This window comes from Carassius auratus, chromosome 43, assembly GCF_003368295.1.
Source record: "Carassius auratus strain Wakin chromosome 43, ASM336829v1, whole genome shotgun sequence".
Classification (NCBI taxonomy): domain Eukaryota; kingdom Metazoa; phylum Chordata; class Actinopteri; order Cypriniformes; family Cyprinidae; genus Carassius; species Carassius auratus.
This window is the reverse complement of record NC_039285.1, coordinates 9,475,070-9,496,206: the sequence shown is the minus strand read 5'-3', so window position 1 is coordinate 9,496,206 and position 21,137 is coordinate 9,475,070. Positions and strand designations below refer to the sequence as shown.

At 36.8% G+C, this 21,137-nt stretch overlaps 2 protein-coding genes across 2 annotated transcripts; both read right to left on the bottom strand.

Annotated features, from left to right (window-relative positions):
- Positions 1-1,425: 1,425 nt before the first annotated feature.
- Positions 1,426-8,017, bottom strand: LOC113061645 (E3 ubiquitin/ISG15 ligase TRIM25-like). Its single transcript, XM_026230957.1, has 7 exons — positions 7,685-8,017; positions 5,772-6,595; positions 5,012-5,107; positions 4,399-4,647; positions 4,275-4,297; positions 4,042-4,190; positions 1,426-3,224 (listed from the first exon to the last, which is right to left on the bottom strand). Exons 1-7 carry the CDS (start codon positions 7,908-7,910, stop codon positions 2,668-2,670), a joined length of 2,124 nt encoding a protein of 707 aa, XP_026086742.1. The 5' UTR covers positions 7,911-8,017; the 3' UTR covers positions 1,426-2,667.
- Positions 8,018-9,241: 1,224 nt separating this feature from the next.
- cd81b (CD81 molecule b) lies at positions 9,242-21,061 on the bottom strand. The gene is made up of 8 exons (XM_026230956.1): positions 20,819-21,061; positions 18,889-19,003; positions 12,316-12,413; positions 11,205-11,279; positions 11,024-11,137; positions 10,834-10,935; positions 10,486-10,569; positions 9,242-9,807 (listed from the first exon to the last, which is right to left on the bottom strand). The coding sequence occupies exons 1-8, from the start codon at positions 20,882-20,884 to the stop codon at positions 9,745-9,747; spliced, it is 717 nt and encodes a 238-aa protein (XP_026086741.1). The 5' UTR covers positions 20,885-21,061; the 3' UTR covers positions 9,242-9,744.
- Positions 21,062-21,137: the final 76 nt, after the last annotated feature.

Here is a 21,137-nt window from a genome sequence, read left to right as displayed (position 1 = left end):
TTGAGTCATGCATTCTAGGATCAAATAGATGGAAAGGCATTTTAAATACAGTGCACTGTGTTCTGAGTGTCAAGTCACACTGAGGACAGTGTCAAAAGTCTTGTCCTCTGAGAGAGGTCTTGGAATATGTACATTAGCCATCTGGTCATGTCCTCTGTCTCTGGCCATCTGTGCTAACGGCTGAAATGAACATCCTCGTGGAAACAATGGTAATAAGCGAAGGAAATGAGAATTCAAGTCAAATCACCAGAAAATAAGATCTGCCTTAAAGGCATAAAAAAGTCTGAAAGTCCCAGACAAAAGCTCCTTGCACTCTGGATTGCAGCTAGGTGTAGTGTATTCGGGGATGTGGAGCTGTCAAATTGTTGCCAAGGAAACCATTTATAGATAATTTATAAGGAGACACTGTATACACACTTGGACAGAAAAGGCTTCATTAGGGCTTAAACGAAGAGTTCATAAAAAAATATATAATAATAATACTTGTTCAAAATTACTCTCACACCAGCCGAGATGTAGTTGAGTTTTTTTTTTTTGGAGAAATGTAATATTACATCACATGCTCACCTATGGATCCTCTGCAGTGAATGGGTGCCGTGAGAATGAGAGTTCAAACAGCTAATAAAAACATCACAATAATCCACTCAAGTTTATCAATAATATTGTGAAGTAAAAAATCACACATTTGTAAGAAACAAATCCGAAATTAATGTTTTAATATTAAACCATCAATTCTGACCAAAATACTATACTGATGCTGGTCATATAATTAGATATAGATATACTGCAATGCCCAGACACATTATGGCAATGAGGATTTGGGGAGAAGATTGTCAAGAGCCACAACTGAAAGTAATCAATTTACCTTTTTAAAAAACATTGCTTGTTTTCTGGGATTTTGAAATGTTTTTAATTTTAATTTTTTTTTTTTATAGAAAGGAATATTGGATGGCTGACTACTTAACATTTAAGGAAATCAAATTAATTGGATTCACTTGTCAACTAAAGGTTAATTAAGAAATATACAATATAAAAAAATGAATAATTTATCAGCATGGTAGAAGTCATTTAAATTTGTCAATGCATGTATTGAGTTGCCAAAAGAGTCTTACCACCTCTTCATTGTAGTGTTTTCTTAATTTATCATTTGGTTTTATTAACCAGGCGATTTGAACTGATTTGAACTGAATTGGACTGTGTGAGGGTACAGAGAGATGTTCTTGGAACAGATGACTCAGTTCTCTCTCTGTCTTGTTCTTGATGGACTCCTCCCACCAGCGGCTCAAATGAAAATAAAAGGGCACGTTGTTATTTACAAAATGCACAAAAAGTGAAAAGCTTTTCTGACAATACAGTACAGAAAAAAAAGCATTTGTGCCATTAAACATCTATGAAGCAGATAACACTGAAAATAATCAGACCAGATTTTTAAGAAACATCTGAATTTAATTCCTTAAGCTTTGCAGCACAGTTCAAACAATCCTTTTTTGATTTTCTCAGTATGAATTAAATGTCATTATTTTCTGTTTAGATATTGAACAATACTGCCACCTAGAGTTGAAATGGAATAACCACAATATAGACAGGCCGAAATATTACTTTGCCAACAGTGGTTCAACATTGGCAAAACCTATAAAAAATAACATAGATATGGTAGTAAATATTTCAAAACCATCAGAAAATTGCTTGAGAATCTGGCAAAATATATATAAAAGAAATCCTGGATAACAATGTTGAAAAACTCAATGTATATTATTACATTCATTTTAGATTGAAATAAGAGTTTCATTTGGAATGTTTCACTTTGTCTAATCTTCATTAAAACTTTTAGAAATGCTTTGCTTCGACAGATTCCTGACAAAGATTTCTCCAAATATTTTACTCAGTATAAAAATACAACTTTATGTATCTGAAGTTACAAAATGAATCCTAACAAAAACATAAAAGGAAGCTCAATAAATGGTTGAAAAATTTAAAAAGACTGTGCAAGATTGTTTTAAATAACTCCATTCCAAGTGATATACTGTATATATACAATATATATCTATTACCCACTCTCAGGCCAACCAAGATGTAGGTGACTTTTTTTCTTCAGCAGAACATTAAAGATGATTTTTTGGTAAACCAATGGTGATTTATACAATGCAAGTCACTTTGAGATGAAAAAAATCTAAATAAAACACTAAATGATATCCCCACGGCTCCTGATGATATATTGAGGTTTGTGTAAGAAACTCTCTCAGATGATGTGTGCGTGGATGTGAACAGACAGCACTGTTGTTTACAATAGAGAAGAAGGACACATATGCAGAAGGTGGTTTGGTTTTAGCAAAATATTTATACTTTTATCGTTCGAAATGATTCTTTCGATCCTGCTGTTGTAAACAACAATGACGTAAGTTCACATTTGCATTTGTCTGAGGCTATGGATTACAGGTGACAATTTTGTAAATAATGTTCAGTTTCTTAAAAAGACTAATAATTTTTTTTACTCTCAAAGTGACGGTACACCATTGACTGGCATTTCATGAATCACCAATTACAATGGGTTCGGCTCAAAATCAAAGAAAGACACCTACATCTTATATAGCCTAGGTAAATCAACAGCAAAGTTTCTTTTTTTGGTGAACTATTTAGTTAACATTACAATAAAAGCACAAACATGGTCTAGTCTGTAGTGGTCTTGGTAAATATATCACAGATGCTGAGCTGAGTTTTAGAAACCGCCAGCGCCGGATATAGTGGCTCAGTGAACGTATGCTCAAAACTGTAGAGCAAAGAAAGAGAGCCCTCCCTGGCCACGCTATAAAAAGACAAGCGACCCTCATTAAAATTCAGCAGCACCCCGATCTTCCAGAGCTCAGCCGAACACACAGGTGATGCCACCTTATCATGCAGGGCTTCCACCTTTCCCTTCTCATAAACTAAGCACCAAGAATTGGGGTAGAAACCAATACGGCAGATGTCCTTTTGCCCCTTTCTGCCTATCTGTCCATCACAGACCCCCACCTTCCAGCGGCCCTCATCCAGAGGGACCTCCACCTCCCAATAACAGCAGCCTCCGTCTATGGCACGAGAGCCCAGCACCTGAGGGAAAATGTTGAAGCGTGACTCCTGCTCGGGGTAGTCCTGCTGGGTCTCGCTGTACTGCACCGTCCTGTTCTCAGCCGACAGCAGCAGCTTTGGATGGACAGTATCAGGATCCAGAGTTGGGCTTATCCCATCTGCAGACAGAAACATCAGCGTGTCATACAATGTGTCTTTCTGTTGTATTACCTCACCAGGCAACAAAAAACAGACAATAGATGACAAAATACTATATACTGTATACACGCGGGGGCGTGGTCACATTAGAAGATAATGAAGGCAGATGTGAAAAACGGACATCGTGTTGTTTTCATATGGATTACTTTATCACATAATATTTGTTTTCGGCGGCACTTGTTTAGATTAAAAGTAGACAAAACAAAAGTAAGTTACAGTTCATTTTAATGACGTGTTTATAAATGAAGATCAGCGCAGACAAAGGCTCTGAAAGGATTCGATTGATGTATTGCTCTTATCTGTACGATCAAAACTGAAAGTGTAATTTAAGTTCTTTTTGGGGTTAGAGGGTTAAACTGTACCTTTAAAATGCTTGTTAAAGATACAATATTTCAGTTCAGTCATACAAATCAGATTTTAAAACTAGTTACAAACTACACTTAACCTCACAGCCATGATAAAATGTTGATAGGAGATACCAGCGACAACCTAAACATCTGTTATTCATTTTACCATTTAACCAACAACCTAGAAATAACCTAGAGCCATCAAAATATTAGATTGCAGCATTACTGTAAAAAAAAACTAAATCTATTTTTTTTCATGTCCGCTGCTTCAAAATATGTCAAAGTAATATACAAATCTCAGACAATGAATTTCAATTTTTTTTCAATTTTGCTCTGAGTTGATATTATCACTATAGATCATTTTATACTTTTTCTACGTTCTGCCAGTATTATAGTATGATTTATAGTATGAAGTGTGTAAAAGACTCACACAGCAGTCTGAAAGGGTCTCGATGAGGCAATGATATGAGCACAGTCTCCAGTCTCCTTTCAGTCCAGTCATTGAGACAGTCCAGTCGGTTATGGTTCAGTTCTTCAGGAGGGTCAAGATCTTGCACAGGGTCAGACAATTCAGTCAGTCTGGAAGGAGGACGTCACACAGTTATACTTAATATACATAATAATTATATAATAACCAACAAATAAGTGAACCATCTTACTTACCGTCCTGCCATCTTGCTGTATTCCTGAAATAAACAGTAACGGTTGCTTTACATATATGCATTTGTAATTGCATTACTACAATAAAGTATCCAAATGTGCCTAAAAACAATGCTGCTTGTCATACCATGATGAAGGCCTGGTCCTGGTACTGTGATGCCCCTTCAGCACTGGTCATTCCCTGCAGGGTGTTTAATATGCTCTGGCTTGATGTCAAGGCACCCTGTAATGTGTCCAGCTGCTTTTCAATGCTTCCCAGCACTCTGTCCTCTTCCTGGGTCACACAGAGTAATGCCTGCTCCTGCTCTTGCTCCAGAGCCTCCCGCATGGACTGATACTGCTGCAATACGGCCGCCCGCACGTCCTCCAGCCCTGCCTGCAAGAGTCAGAAAACAGCTGCTGTACAGACTTATTTTATCCCATGCTACTGTTTTCTCATTTATTGCTTGCACTTACAAATAAAGCTCAAGTCATTTTAGTCCTTCAACTTAAAATGATTTATTTTCTGTTAGATGGCAGGACAACATTTTGAATTTCAATTGAACAGTTTTAAGTTTGTATTTTATTTCAGCTTTATTTCAATTAATAAAAATGATGACTTTTAATAGTTTTTGGTTTCGTTTATAACAAAGCTGAACAAAGAGAGCCTAAACACACGAACATTTTTAATAACGACAAACTAAATCATGAAACAATTAAACCCTCTCTCTAAACTGTCATCAAAACTTTCTGATACATACCTGGACGCCAAGTTTTTTCTCACTGAGCTCCAAGAGTTTTCCCTGAATGGACTTTTCAGTTTTTTGTATTTTTTGCATCACGTTCTTCAGTGAGCCCTGAGAGATAAAGGTAGATAAATCATTGAGCAACACATTTTTAAAGTAAGAAATTAATACTCCTATTCTATACATACAATAAATTGATCAAAAGTAAGAACAAAGACATTTACGATGTTACGAAAGATTGTTATTTCAAATAAATGTTGTTCTTCGTGTAAATTACATTCGAAAATATTTAAAAATAGAAAACAGTCATTTTGAATTGTAGTATTTCACAATATTAGTTTTTACTGGATTTTTAATTAAAATTACTTCAAAAACATTAAATAAATGTTACTAACATTTGAACTATAGTGTACTTGTATAGATCATATGCATAAAAAATAGTGGTAGCAGTTTATTTTACAATCCTGTTCCCCGTGTACGTACTATGTACTTATTATAGTAATTACAATAACTATGTAATAACTAGGTACTAACCCTGAACCTACCCCTAAACCTAACCCTACTCCATGTAGTTACCTTGTATTACCAGAACTTTCTTAGATAAATACACTGTAAGTACACTATAAGTACATGTTAGTACACGTACTGTAAAATAAAGTGCAACCAAAATAGTTTTTACACATTATCAAGTAATCTGAGTTCTGAGCCATATATTAAATCACCAGTTAAAATGGAAAGGGGAAACAGTGTTCAGAATAATTCAATGGTCTCCCACCCTGAGCTCCTGCTCTGCTTCGCGGATGCTGATGCACTCGTGCCCCTTGTGTGACCCGACCAGGGAGCACACGGTGCAAACACACACTTCACATGATCGACAGTAGATCCGGTTCATCTCCTGGTGCTCTTGGCATCTCCAGAGAGACACATCCTCCACAGCGTTCACCAGCGGGTGGCTCTGGAACACTGGCTTCTCCAGGTGTGCCCGCAGGTGCTCGGAGCACATGGAGGCCCCACAAACAAGGCAGGTCTTTACCGCCACCTTCTGTTCGGAAGTGGGACAGTAATGGCAAGGCACAGAGCTGCTCCTGGAAAGTCTGTCTGATGATGTTGCAGAGATCCCGAGGGGCTCTTTCTGCTTTCCAGGTGTATGAGAGGTGGCATTGACTGCTGGTAATGGTTTTTTTTCTCCCTGAGGTGTGTTGCGTGTCCTGGGTGAGCCTGAGTCACTGCAGGAAGCCACAGCATGCTGGTCTTGCTGAGAGGAGCCTGTGTTCCTCTCAGGAGGTGGTTCTAGTTGAGGAGGTGTGACCTCATCTGTTTCTGGAGGTGTGCGTTGTGGGGATGTGTCATGCGTAGAGGTGGTCCCCCAAACCACTGATGGAGACTGGCTTCCAGAAGAGCATTCGTCTGCTGCAGCCTTTCTTTTCCGGGGAACTGATGTGTCTTCATCAGCGTCAGTGATGCTGATTACATCATCGGGACTGACGGAGTTATGAGATGTTGCTCTGGATCCATCACTGTGGAAAGCTGAACTGAACTTCCTCTTCCCGTGCCATTTCTTTGAATGCAGGTCATACAGCTTCTTTCCGAATGGCCAATCTACATGAAAACATAGTTCTGCATTAATGTAAGAGTTTGAGTGCTACAGTATGTGCATGCAATGTGTAACAAGGACACTGCAAAAGTTAAGTCTCTGCCACGCCTCCTAACATGGCTCATTCAAACGCCCCCACATATCTACATCACTATGTGGAAATATTTGAGAAAACGCTGCCCAAATGTTCACTCAAAGAAAAAAAAAAGTTTGGTTTCAGTACCCACAGTTAGTGTTGAAGGAGTCATGTAAGGAAGATGCTGTGTGTATCTAGGAGAACGCTTTATTTGACCGTTTCATGAACCGTTTCTTTTTGATATATGAAAAAAGTATAATTGTCTGAATAATTTCATAATTACATTTTTCGATTTTAAATGTTATTGTTTTACACTGTCCTAGACTCTTTCGATTTTTTTAGCTATGAAAATCATTTATACAATTTCAAAAATCTGACAATGATTTCACTCACTTTTAAAAAATTACACCTTCAAATTACATTTCCATCACAACAGTTTTACCCTATACATATATATATATATTATAACTTGTTTACCAAAGAGAATGACGAGCTTGAGTTGAGTGTGGTAAATGAACGGAACTAGATATTTTTATTGCATAGCATTTCAAAATAATTTGTAATTGTAAAATTATGCACAGTGTAAAAACAATTATTCAACAATGTGTATTATAGTATTAAAAAAACTCCTAAAATATATCCTAAAATATATTATAAAAATGCTATTTGAATTTCTATAACAGCACGCTATAAAATATATAATATTGTGGCGGAAATAGTCATGACTGAAGAAAAGACACAAATATCATAATTCTCCTGACATATACAGTATGTTGGACACTGTCATGCAGACAAATTAAATAAATGAATACTGAAAAAACATTATTTCCTAAAACTTTAAACATAATGCTTGGAAACTGATAGGAGACAAACAACTCATCAACTACAACGGATCAACACACAGGAGTGTGGCCTACAACACCATAACCAACTTACACATTTGCGCAACAATAATAACACACACATGTTCATGGTCAACAAAGTCGGCATTTATTTTGTTCTCAGTTAATGGACGTACGTGTGTTTGATGTGTCTGTCGATGTTGACGCTCCGTCCGTGTAGTCTGGCAGATGCTGGTACTCGTATCTACACTCGGGGCAGTAATACGGTCCGGTCTGAGACCCGCTCCACAGCTCTCTGATACAAGCGCGACAGAAGCTGTGAGAGCAGCCCAGCGTCACCTGCTCCCGACACTCCTCAAAACACAGAGGACATTTCAGAGGTTTCTCATTAGATGCGCCCATCTTCTAAAGCTTTATTTACAGCAGAAAACGACTCTCGATCAAGAAACGAAACCTTCTTAACACAGTGGGGGCGGAGCCTCCCGTTTTGAATCTTGAAAACACAATAATTACTTTGCTCTTAAAGCGACAGTGCACAATATTTTCTGTGCTTGGGAGATGGGTGTTCCTGCACAACCAGTGCATTTCTAGGACCCTATTATTTTGTTACAGCGCCACCTACCTATTGGGTGATAAAGCGGAGGCTGCAGTTTCAGGACTGCATTTCTAGAACGCTGCTGGGTAGTTTATTGTAATGCTTGTACATGTTGTTAAAGATATTGAATCTCAGGATTGTTTTATTTATTTATTTCAATTGTGATTTTTCATTTAAAAAAATTTGGGGAGTACCTTAAGTCTTAGTTTCGTAATATAATATAATATAAATGGAATCAAATGAAATCAGCATTTGCAGTCACTGCAGCCAGATATTTATAAATTTGTAGAGAGACAAGACACTAGACTTAAGAATGATTCAAGAATGTGTGTGTATATATATATATATATATATATATATATATATATATATATATATATATATACACACACACACACACACACACACACACCAATTGTTGCAATAACACATAATACAGCATCACAAAAAAAGACACCCTTTTCCATCAGTTGCTGCCTGGAGAGAAAGACTGCAAGCTTCAACTCCTGAGAGAGATGAGAGAGAGAGAGAGAGGGAGCGAGAATTAAATAACAAACATTTGCTTTGACATGTTAAACATGTTATATATTCTGTAATATATATTTCTGATTTAACACTTATGCACTGATGGAATTGAAGAGAGAGAACCAAACTCTAAACTTCCTTTTATATAAAAGCAAAACCCACCAACTGAATGTTCACCATTCGTTCCTCAATTGTTTATGAATCCGGTAACACTTTCTATGAAGCCTGTATTTATAATACATTATAAGGGGTTTCTTAATGCGTTATAATTAATGCATAAAGCATAATAAAATACCTTAATAATATGATGTGTCATTTCATAAATAATAATAACAATTATAATGCATTATAATACTTACACATTTGTGGTTATATATCTATTAAGAAGAGTATGATTACGTATCTTTCTATCTATCTATCTATCTATCTATCCTTAAAGCGACAGTGCACAGTACTGTATCTTAGTATCATTCTATTTCTAGAGTACAATATTTCTAGAGATTTCTATAAGTACAATACATTTTTCTGTCCTAAACCTTTATGCAAATATGCTCCAAATAAGGTAAGATTCAATGCATTACTAACAAAACATTCAAAACAATAATTTGGCAGATTTGTTTAAATAGAAGTTTTATTAGAAATAAACTGAGTGTCCAAAAAATTAAAATACCACAGGCTCATTGAAAGTTGGATTTGTTTCATGTGGGCTATCCTTCGATAATCATGACGTCATTATTATGGGTTGGTAAAGTCTAATGCATGATATGTATTCTCAGAAGACACAAAATTGACATTGCATAACGGATTCAAAACATTTATCTCCAAATAAACATCACAATGATTTATTTAGAAAACAAGAGTTAAATCTAATAAAATGATTAAATAAAAGTAAAACAATACAACATAAAAGCAATGTTATCCATACTACTGTCAATCACATGAATCCTCCTCCCTGATATCGGTTTATTATTAATAAAAGCCCTTGGTGTTGTATTCAGATGCCATTGGAAGTCCTCTCTACAGACACAGGGATCAACGTTCAGTGTGTGGCACTTGAACTTGAAAAGAGAGGAAATGGAGAAGTGAAATGCATCATGATGGTCATCATCCAGCAGCTTAATACGCAGGAGCATTGCGGATTGCACAGCAGAGGACCATGGTGAAGATCATCTCAAAAACCTAGACACACAGCAGAGCGAATTTACACACACACACACACACACACACATTTTTAAGGGACATTTTTGTGATTCCTAGCACAAGTCTGTAAAGCCCCTTTCACACTGCACGTCGGACCCGCAATATTCCCGTAACATTGCTGGGTCGCCTTCTGTGTGAAAGCAACCACGTCCCGGAATTGATTACCGAATTGAACCCGGGTCGGGGACCTAGTAACATTGGGGGGTTCGACCCGGGACGAGCGCTGTGTGAACAAAAGCCAGATCTAATTCCGTATCGAAGTGATGACGCGCGTTATCACGCGACTCTTTTACCGGCTGTTTTGAAGGAAGATCAACGTTCGCGACGAAAACATATGTGCAAACTGTAATGAAGCAGAGATCAGTTAGTTCCTCACTTTCCGCGCTGACGCAGAGATCGTTTGCTTGCTTCAGTGAAAGTATAACGTGCCTAACGTTGTCGACTCGTACATTACACGTCACACGCTGATGTCACGTGTCGTTACGGGATCTTCAAGGGTTGTGTGTGAAAGCACGCACATGTACCGGGTCATCACTGGCAGTGTGAAAGTGCCAAATCTAGCGACCAGGGACCAATTGCAGGAACACTTTACCCCTGTATTTGCCGGAATGGCAGTGTGAAAGGGGCTTAATTGTGCATGTGTGTGTTCATTCTCACCATAATGACAGCAATCACTAGGGCGGCCAATCCAATGACATGGAGCTTCTCAGTGAAGAGGTCCCTTAACTTCATGTGACAACTCTGAAGTGAACAACAATTCCACAATCAAACACACTGTCAGGAATCAAATATATCACATTTGCTGTTGTCGTAGTTTGTTTGTTTTTAGATCAATACTCAAACATTTGATTTCTATTTGATTTCAGTAAAATTTTCAAAATGTATTTAGGTTTAAATTGCTTAGAATCAGCTTAAATCTGTTAATTGTGAAAACTATTAAACAAGTAAAAAAAAAAAATAAACTACAGTAAATAGTGGTTATGTATAAAAACATACTGAAGATACCTGAGAGATGAGTGGGTCAACTGGGACGGTCTTTTCGGGACACAGAGAGGACTGGACAGCTTTGAAAAGTTGATTATCATCCCCTTTACCACAGCACTCCAGCTAGATATTGAGAGAGTGCAAAAAAACAGGGATTATTAACTCTCCAAAACAGAGAATTGTGATGAAAGAATTGATTTCGGCAACTCACTGTGTCATGGAAGACCGCCAGGACTTTGGATGCTGCCTGTCTGGATGTCGTTTCCACAGGATCCACAGCTTTCATGTATGCAGCATCATAGAAGTTAATGAGCTCAGTGGAGATCTGGACAGATAGAAAGTCTTAAAATACAGATTTTATGAGTGTATATGTACAGTATGTGTAGCCTTACCGTGTCCCTGTTAATAAAGCCCCAAATTCCTGCTGCCACCTCACAGGCGAAGAGGATCACTAAACATGTGAAGAACTACAGAAGAAAAGATATAAACTGTGTGATGAAAAAAAAACAATCCTGAAATACTGAGAATGGTTCAGGACATTCCAGATAGAAATTATCTTTAGTGAATTTTCTTTTTTGCATGTACATTTACATCATGACTACTCCTTTGAAAAAAGTGTGCTTAATTGTTTGGAATGTGCAGATGTATTACACATTAAATCTTTAAAGTAAATTTTTTTTAAAGCTGTACATGCAGATTAAATTACATTAATAAAATAAAACGCCACGTAGGTGTGTTTAAGGAAAGTGCACTTTCAAAGTTAATGTACTTTTCATGTAAAAATTTCAGCAACTTCAGCATTACGTGTATTTACAAACCAATATGTATTTACATAATACATTTATTTATTTGACAGACACGTTTCAATAGGAATTCTATTAAAGTACATAAGTAAAGTATATAGTGTTCATCATAAATGCCTGTCAGTACATTCAGCAGTACACTTTAACCATATTTTAAAGACAATAGAAGTGCTTATAAAAATTGAATATAATGATTTATTTAAGTCCTACTTAAATGGGTCTTTAAAAACTTGAGCTTATTGCATTGCAAACATACACTTTCATTTAATTGCAATTAACATGTGGCTAAGTGCCCAAAAACATTACATTTAAATCCCATTAAAATTCTTTTAAAGTAAATTATTTCTGGAATACATAAAAATATGCTAAAAAAGTGTACTTCTTTTCACATGGGTACTGTCATCTAGTAAGAAAATCTGATTAAATCATTGAACAATGAATGCATAAATCAATGGTTTTTAATCTTTATGGATGAATGCTAACTCCTGAGAAAATAATACATGCCAGTTTGTAAATAATGCATACCATTATAGTCAATAACTGCATCATCATCAAAAGCTACTGGCTAAAGTAAAACTACGCCTATAATTTGGAACCACAAGTAAAGTGTAATTTAGTTCTTGTAAAGATCTTTTGAAGATGAATTGTAAATCTCTTAAAGGCATGCAGCATGAATAGTATGAGTTGAGTAAAAACCCACCGTTCCTAAGAGACACTGAGATTCCTGAATAGCTCCATAACAACCCAGGAACCCCACAAACATCATAATAGCCCCGATTGCTACGAGAACATACACACCTAAAAGAGCAACAGAAACATTGTATGTATGAGCTTAACATCACATCTGAGATTCATATTAATTGCACATGTTCATGCAGATACTATAACACTCATTCCTCAGTTTTTTATGAACAGCTGTTGAGATAAGTAACTGCAGTTAATGCAATATGTTGCCACTAGATGGCATGTGTGTATAAACTATTTAAATGGAAAAACTCTAATGTGGATTTTCCTGTTTGATTTAACATATCAGTCGCTTAAGAGAGAGAGAGTACCTCAGGCTTTAGGTAAAAGAGCACTTCCCCATCCAAACTATAAACAGGCATGGGAAGTCGAATCTAAAAGGAACCCGCTACATAACGGAGCCAGATTTGCTCTATTTGGCTGTTCTGCACTTCATTCACCCACAACACCATAGCAGCAACTTAGCAACCGCAAACCATATAGCAATGCACTGCATTGTTTTCAGACACTTAACTGTATGTTAACTGCTATTTAATGAATATTTTTATAGTTTAAATGTATATCCCAGTACTTAAAGGGATAATTCACCCAAATATAAAATTCTGTCATCATTTACTGATCCTCCACTTGTTCCAAACCTATTATCTTTCTTCTGCTGAACAAAGAAGGTATCTTGAAGAATATTGGTTGATGGTAGCCACTGACTTCAACAGTATATTTTTCTCCATACTATAGAAGTCAGTGGTTGCCGTCAACTGTTTGGTTACCAACATTTTTCAAAATACCTCATTTTTGGGTGCACTATCCCTTTAAGTACCTCATTTCACATTATTTCTATGTACTGACAAGCATTTATGGTAAACTAAAATACACGCCAGTTTCATATTTAAACATTTTTTGTCATTTGTAATCATTTTAAATATATTAACTTTAAAAGTGTATTGCATTCAATGCAATTAAGCACACTTCTTTTTTAGCATGGGTTGTTTTTAGATGACGGTTTACTTGACTTGATGACAACTATGGGGTTAAATAAGACAAAAAAAGTTGTGTATATGATGTATATACTTATATCCTCATATCCTATGATGATGTATTCTCTTTCAGATGTACGTCTCGTTGGACAAAATACACAGCTATCCCTGCAGCACAAGCTCCGCTCTCTGTTTAAAACTTATATTTAGGAATCTGTAAGTATTCTCCAGCCAGACTCCTCTCTAAGCTATAATGATTTGCTGGAGCGGCCAGGCTTGAACATATTTTTAGGGTTGTCTAACCAGCACTTAAGCGAGCCCAAGCACTGCTCATTTTAATTTGTGGTGTAATGGGTACATGAGCAGGGCTTTTTCAATTACACAGATGTTCAGTAGCAGTGGGACGGGAATGCTTCATCTCTTTCTTCTTTCCCCTGGTGGGCCAGACCATCAACCCTAACTTCTTTAATCAGAAAAGATTGTTGCTGCTATAAAAAAAACAGGCGGAGCTCTAGTTCCTCCATGTACTTATACTGAGTGGAGAGAGACAACCCAGTGCTTTCTACAAAATTAATGGGCGCTAACTCTACACAATCGCCCACAACATGCGGACCTTGTGCCACTGAACTCTTTGCATTCATCTGCTGTGGTAAAGTGTGTAAACGTGAGTGTGTGCACATGGGTGGAGTATGAACACGCCCTGTGGTAACTTTTAGTCTTTCCCTGGTTCTTTTAAGACACCCTGTGGTAGTGTGTGTAGAATCACTAACTTCATGTGAATGCAGCAGAATGCAGTGTTATTAAAGAAAATACAAGAACGACAACATGACTACATCTGTCTACATGGCAAACAGAATCAAAGCTCTTACTGTATGCAAAGAAATTGTGCTGCTGCCATCATAGTTGTTTAAATATACTTGAATAAGCACACACACACACATAGGGTTTCCATGGTTTGTACAAAACTGTATATTCTATCCCATTACCCTAACCCTTCTGCTGCTAATCCTAGCCCTTACACAAAACTTTCCGGATTATTCGATTTTCAGAAAACCTCATTCTCTATAATGTATAAGTTGTTTTCCTCATGAAGACCAAAAAATGTCCCCACAAGGTGAAATGTTATTGGTATTGTGGGGACATTTGGTACCCATAACATAGGTAATACCAGGCACACACACACACACACACAGTTATTTAAAGTACAGCTTAGACCCAGTTTCCTATTTCCATCTTTTGAGGAGACATGCTCCTCTATTTTAAGAGTAATTGTTTCTCAAAGTTCACAGTGCTAAGGCTTCTAGATCATGCTGCATATTAACAAACTATTATAACAGCTAAAACATCTGGGTGAGGACAATGTCTTGTCCATTCATTTTGTTTGATGTTTAAATTATTAGGAAGGAAGGAAGGAAGGAAGAAAGAAAGAAAGTTCAAAACGAAAATCACCACCACCACTAATACTACTAATTATTATTATTATAGTAGTATTATTAATGATAATAAAAATAACTAAATGTGTGAATTAATTCAATTAAATGTAAATATGAAATAATAATAATTTTAATATTATTATTTGTGCATAAATGTCACTATTTATACATTACAATCGGCATAAAGGTCTCATGTAAGTGACTGCATTACCTGTTCAAGTACTGTTATGTTTACTTCATTTATGAATTGTTTATGCATGCTGCTTGTCCTTTGGTTATTGTTTATCTCTTTTGACCTTTTTTATTATTTTTGTTAAGCAGAACTAGAAATAAATAACAATTGAAAATAATAATTGCATAATAATGAATAAGATAACAATTCAAATATTTCACAATAACAATTTAAAATATTCTGCTCATAACATAACATTATACAGGATTACATACAGTAAAAACAAAGCAAAGTGTTAAATAAAACCCAACTTACATTTACATTACATTCATTCATTTAGCAGACGCTTTTGTCCAATGCGACTTAGAAATGAGGACAGTGGAAGCAATCAAAAACAACAAAAAGAGCAATGCAATATAAGTGCTATAACAAGTCTCAGTTAGGTTAACACAGTACACGTAGCATGGGCTTTTAAATAATATTATAAATAAAAAGAAAACAGATAGAATAAAAAAAGAATAGAACAAGCTAGTGTTAGAGGTCTTCACACACACACACACACACACACACACACACACACACACAAACAAAATTGCATAATAAATGAAAAGAAAATAGAATAGAATACAAAAAGATTAGAAAGCTATATTAAATATAATATAATTAGAATAGTGAGTGTTAAAGTTAGAGGGTCAAATAAAGATTGAAGAGATGAGTTTTAAGCCGATTCTTGGATTGGATTCTCGGATTGAGTTGGGGAGGTCATTCCACCAGGAGGGAACATTTAATTTAAAAGTCTATAAAAGTGACTTTGTGCTTCTTTGGGATGGCACAATCAAGCGACGTTCACTTGCAGAATGCAAGCTTCTAGAAGGCACATAAGTCTGAAGTAACACATTTAGGTAAATGTGTGCAGAGCCAGTGGTGGTTTTGTAGGCAAACATCAATGCCTTGAATTTTATGCGAGCAGCTATTGGAAGCCAGTGCAAATTGATAAACAGAGGTGTGATATGTATTATTTTTGGCTCATTGAAAATTAATCTTGCTGCCGCGTTCTGAATTAATTGTAAAGGTTTGATAGAATTGGCTGGAAGACCTGCCAAGAGATCATTGCAATAGTCCAGCCTGGACAGAACAAGAGCTTGATCTTCTTGATGTTGAATAAAGCAAATCTGCAGGATCGGACCGTTTTAGCAATGTGGTCTGAGAAAGTCAGCTGATCATCTATCATAACTTCAAGGCTTCTAGCTGTTTTTGAAGGAGTTATGGTTGATGTGCCTAACTTGATGGTGAAATTGTGATGAAACGATGGGTTTGCTGGAATCACAAGAATTGATTTCTTGGCAAGGTTGAGTTGAAGGTGATGGTCCATCATCCAGGAAGAAATGTCTGTTAGACAAGCTGAGATGCGAGTAGCTATCGTCGGATCATCAGGATGGAATGAGAGATAGAGTTGAGTGTCATCAGTATAGCAGTGGTATGAAAAGCCATGTTTCTGAATGACAGAACCTAATGATGCCATGTAGGCAGAGAAGAGATGTGGACCAAGAACCGAGCCCTGAGGCACCCCAGAAGTTAGATGTTGTGACTACACCTCGCCTCTCCAAGATACTTTGAAGGACTGATAGGTAAGACTCAAACCACTGAAGTGTGGTTCCTGAGATGCCTTTTGCCAGTAGGGTTGATAGATCAAGCAGGATAAGTACTGAAGATTTGGATTCCGCTCTTGCCAGTCTTAGAGCTTCAACAACTGAGAGCAAGGCCATCTCAGTTGAATGTCCACTTCTGAAGCCAGATTGGTTGCTGTCAAGGAGATTGTTGTGTGTGAGAAATGCAGAGACTTGGTTTAACACAGCTCGTTCAAGTGTTTTTGCAATGAAAGGAAGAAGGGAAACTGGTCTGTAGTTCTTTAAAAGAGATGGGTTGGGGGTGGGTTTCTTAAGTAGTGGAGTTATACGAGCCTGTCTAAATGATGAGGGAAAACACCAGTGTGGAGGGAAGTGTTGATGATGTGAGAGTGAGTGCAGGTACAACTGCAGGAGAAAAGGCTTGAAGGAGATGAGATGGAATAGGATCAAGCAGGCAAGTAGTAGAGTGATTAGAAAGGATGAGTTTGGAGACTTCTGCCTCAGAGAGTGAAGAGAAGGATGTAAATGAGTGTATGTTTGCTGGTGATATGAGCTTGACTGATTGTGGTGTGGAAAATTGTGCACTGATGTGTTTAATTTTATTAATGAAAAACGTGGCAAACTTGTCAGCTATTAGAGATGAAGCAGGAGGGAGAAGGACAAAGAAGTAAGGAAAAGGTTTTAAAAAGCATGTGAGAGTTAGACAAATTGTTAATTTTGTTATGGTAGTTTGTCATTTCAGTAGTGGAGACATTAGTGGAGAAGGAAGATAGGAGTGACTGATACACAATAAGGTCAGTAGTATTTTTGGATTTGCGCCACACCCTTTCAGCAGCTCTAAGCTTAGAACGGTGTTCGCGTAGAGCATGAGATAACCAAGGGGCAGAAGGGGTGTTACGGGCTGGCCTGGAAGATAAGGGGCAAACATGTCTAAACAGGATGTAAGAGTGGGGCAGAAGGTATCAGTAGCACTGTTAGCATCAAAAGAAGCTAACAGTTTAGGGGAAGGAAGTGAAGATGAAACCATTGCAGATAGCTGGGAGGGTGAAAGTGTGCGTAGGTTACGTCGAAAGATGACAGGTGGAGGGGTAAGTGATGTGTCAGGGACCATGTCGAGGCTAAGAGTGAGGAGGAAGTGATCCGTGTGCAGTGGAGTAACCAGAATATGATCAGTAGAGCAGTGTCACGTATAAATAAGGTCCAGTTGGTTGCCTGATTTGTGAGTTGCAGTAGTTGACACTCGGTTGAGATCAAAAGAGGCAAGCAGAGTGTGGAAACCAGCATACAGAGGTTTATCTAGGTGGATGTTGAAATCTCCAAGCATAACTAGGGGAGTACCATCCTCAGGAAAGGTTGAGAGCAGCACATCTAATTCATCCAAAAAGTTACCCAGTGGTCCTGGGGGTCGATAGACAACTACAAAATTTATTTTAAGAGGCTGTTGCTGTTGATACCCAAAGATGGTAATGGATTAAATTTCCAATCATTAGAGATGAGCAGACCAGTACCTCCACCTCTTCCAGTCAAACGGGGGGAGTGGGAAAATGAGAAATTATTGGAGAGTGCTGCAGATGTAGCAGTGTCCTCTGGTTTGATCCAGGTCTCTGTTAGGGCCATGAGATTAAGCTTTGAATGACTAATAATAGAAGTAATGAAATCGGCTTTGTTTACAGCAGACTGGCAATTCCAGAGACCAATAGAAAAAGAATCAAAACAACACTTATATTCCCTGCCGGTGTCCCTGCCCAGTGGAGTCGCATGGTAGAGTCGATGGTCTTTACACTCTTCGGTCTTCACACGAGGAGGGCTTAACTGGAGGGCTGTTGCGACCGCTGCCACAGTATCCTAATCTTTTTTATACCCGACAAAATGGAAATTGAATTCAGCTGAACGCACTTTACTGTTTATCACAACAAAGGTCTAAGCAAGAGCACAACACTGACAACATATGCGATCGAGTACGAGACCAAACGCAGCACGTCAAATTGATGATGAATAACTTCCTACTCTAAAATATTACAATGCACAGTCCAAATGGATGTTTAGTTTCTAAATTATACTTTAAGAGGATATAATTAATAAGATCTGGAATAAGTGGGTGGCTAGTTTAAATAACCAGGTTGGATAAATGGAATTAGAAAGTAGATAACATTTTAAATCTGAACCTATTTGAAGGATAAAGCAGCTGTTGGTTCCACTCTGAAAACTGATGATTGTTTTTATAATTTAACTTAATATTAATCTTTGCACTTAACATATTACTAACTTTGTGATCAATGGTTTAGCATTTAGCCACCTTCAGTTTGAGAAGCAATCACTTACTGATATGAAAGGTTCCTGGTGCCTGATTCCCTTCAAGCTGGAGCATTAGGAGGTTGCTGGTTTGACTGTCATGACGAAGCCATAGAGCTACACCCAAAATCACACCGCCAGCCAGCTAAAAATAAGAGAAGATAAAAAAACAAAAAAAAACAAAAACTCTATATTTACTTACGCTTTTCAGCAAAGATTCACCATTTAAATACTTTTTACTGAATACAGCAGCAATTTAAAATACTTTAACAGATGTTATCGCCCAGAAATGTTTGTTATGATTCTATTTCCTGAGGTCATTCCAGAGGTAATTTCTTCCTGCATTTGGGGAAGAAATCTTTGACAGGTTTAGTGTTATTCATGCACAAAAAAGGGTGGAGGTCTTCTCAGTTCTGAGAGTCAGGCCTCTGTGATACATTTTTTTTTTTGTAATTAGCGGAGAAGGAAGTGGCAGATTCAGTCACAGAATTATGGAAGTCAGGCCGATATATTTTTGTGTTGCTGTAAAGTACAATGACAGGAAACAATACGTTTCTCAAGAGGGTTTGGGGTTGTCGCTGTGGATATGATATAACATCATTCTCATCCAAGTTAAAGGTCTTGAATGAAAACACAAATTTAAATTTGTATGCTCTTTTTTTAAAATGAATCTAATAAATGACATGACTTTTTATTTTTAGGATTCCAAATTGTTGTAAACATTATTTATCTTCAGTAATAAATGTTATTCCATAATGTTTGTCTTGCTGCTAAATGCTAATTAGGCCTTATTCAAAACTCATGATTAGTTTGACCCTGTGATGTCATTGTTTGAACATCATGTGATGTTTTTGTCAAAATAGGCTCTGCAGACTGCAATCATCTAATAAATTAATTGCAGAGGAATGACTGTTTGAGTCATTGATATGTATATTTATTTATTTATTATTATATATATTTTTTAACTAACTTCAACATGTGATTGTGATTCGCATGTGATTCTCTTTCTCTCTGTTCTTTTATGGTGTATTTATGTTATGGTGTCCCTACAGCCCATGGACATAATTATATGAGTGTAAAAATACAGCAAAGCCACAGCTAACCCTCACTCTACAGGAGGCTCTCTGGAGCCTGAGACACACATTTTCTTCTAGTCTAGGAATACATTCAGGAGAAAAACTCTGAAACCATTCAGCTGACTGTCTGACGCAAAATAAACCTAATGTATGCTTCACAAAATATTTTGCACAGAACCCTCCTCAGAATGATCTATGACATGACATGCATTAATTCCAGTTCTGTGTACTAAATGCCCTTGAAGAACATTAAACAGTGTGAAAAATAAAAATCTTTGAAAAGACAGCTGAGAAAAAATCTGGGGAAAATTTAAACACCTAATCACTTCAGATGGGATGATTGTTTACAGAGTCAATAAAGCCACAAGAACTTCTTTCACAATGAGACTTATTGTTTTTGGATTTAAAGTATTAAATCAGGTCCTTGGGATTCATTAAACTCAGGAAAATTTGTTTGTTCATAAATAGTATTTATATTGTAGTAATAATATAGTAATTTAAATAAGAAATGTCAGCATAAAGACAGTATTATAATATATAATACTACAAAATAACTATAACTTTTTAATGTCAAACAAAGCATTGCTTCAGAAAATTTAAATTACAGTACAAGAAACAAGTGAAGAGTGCCGTCTGAAATGTTCATCTAAAAATGAACATTTTTACCAGGCTGCTATATTTATGTTTATTTCTTTCACTTTAATGGGTTAGAAAATGGCCATTAAAGTACTGAACCTAGTACTGAAGCCTGATTAAAAAAAATATTTTAGAAGAAAATTTCATAGGACACTTCAGAGGCTTTTGCATCTGAACTCTTCAAGTAGTAATAGTAGTACAAGAAACAAGAATTTAAATAATATTGGTAAACAAACTAACAAACTCACCCAGAAAATGAAGTTTAAGAAGAAGAGCATATATTTGATGCACTGAGAGCAGCCGGTAACAGCCATAGCTTGATATCGTCGATGTTTCTCTGGAGGAAGATGACTGAACCTAAGTTTCACAGACGGATATGAGTCGATATTCAGATTGACGGGATCTCTGAGAGACTAGTCTACCCACGACCTCGTGTGTTTATATAAACGCACTGAGCCAGGAAAAAAAAAAACACGAGAGGTGTCCGTTTTCTGTGCCAAGCTCTGCCCCACACTTACATATAAAAACCATCGACTGTATAGATAAAAAAAAAAAACCTTGTTAAAT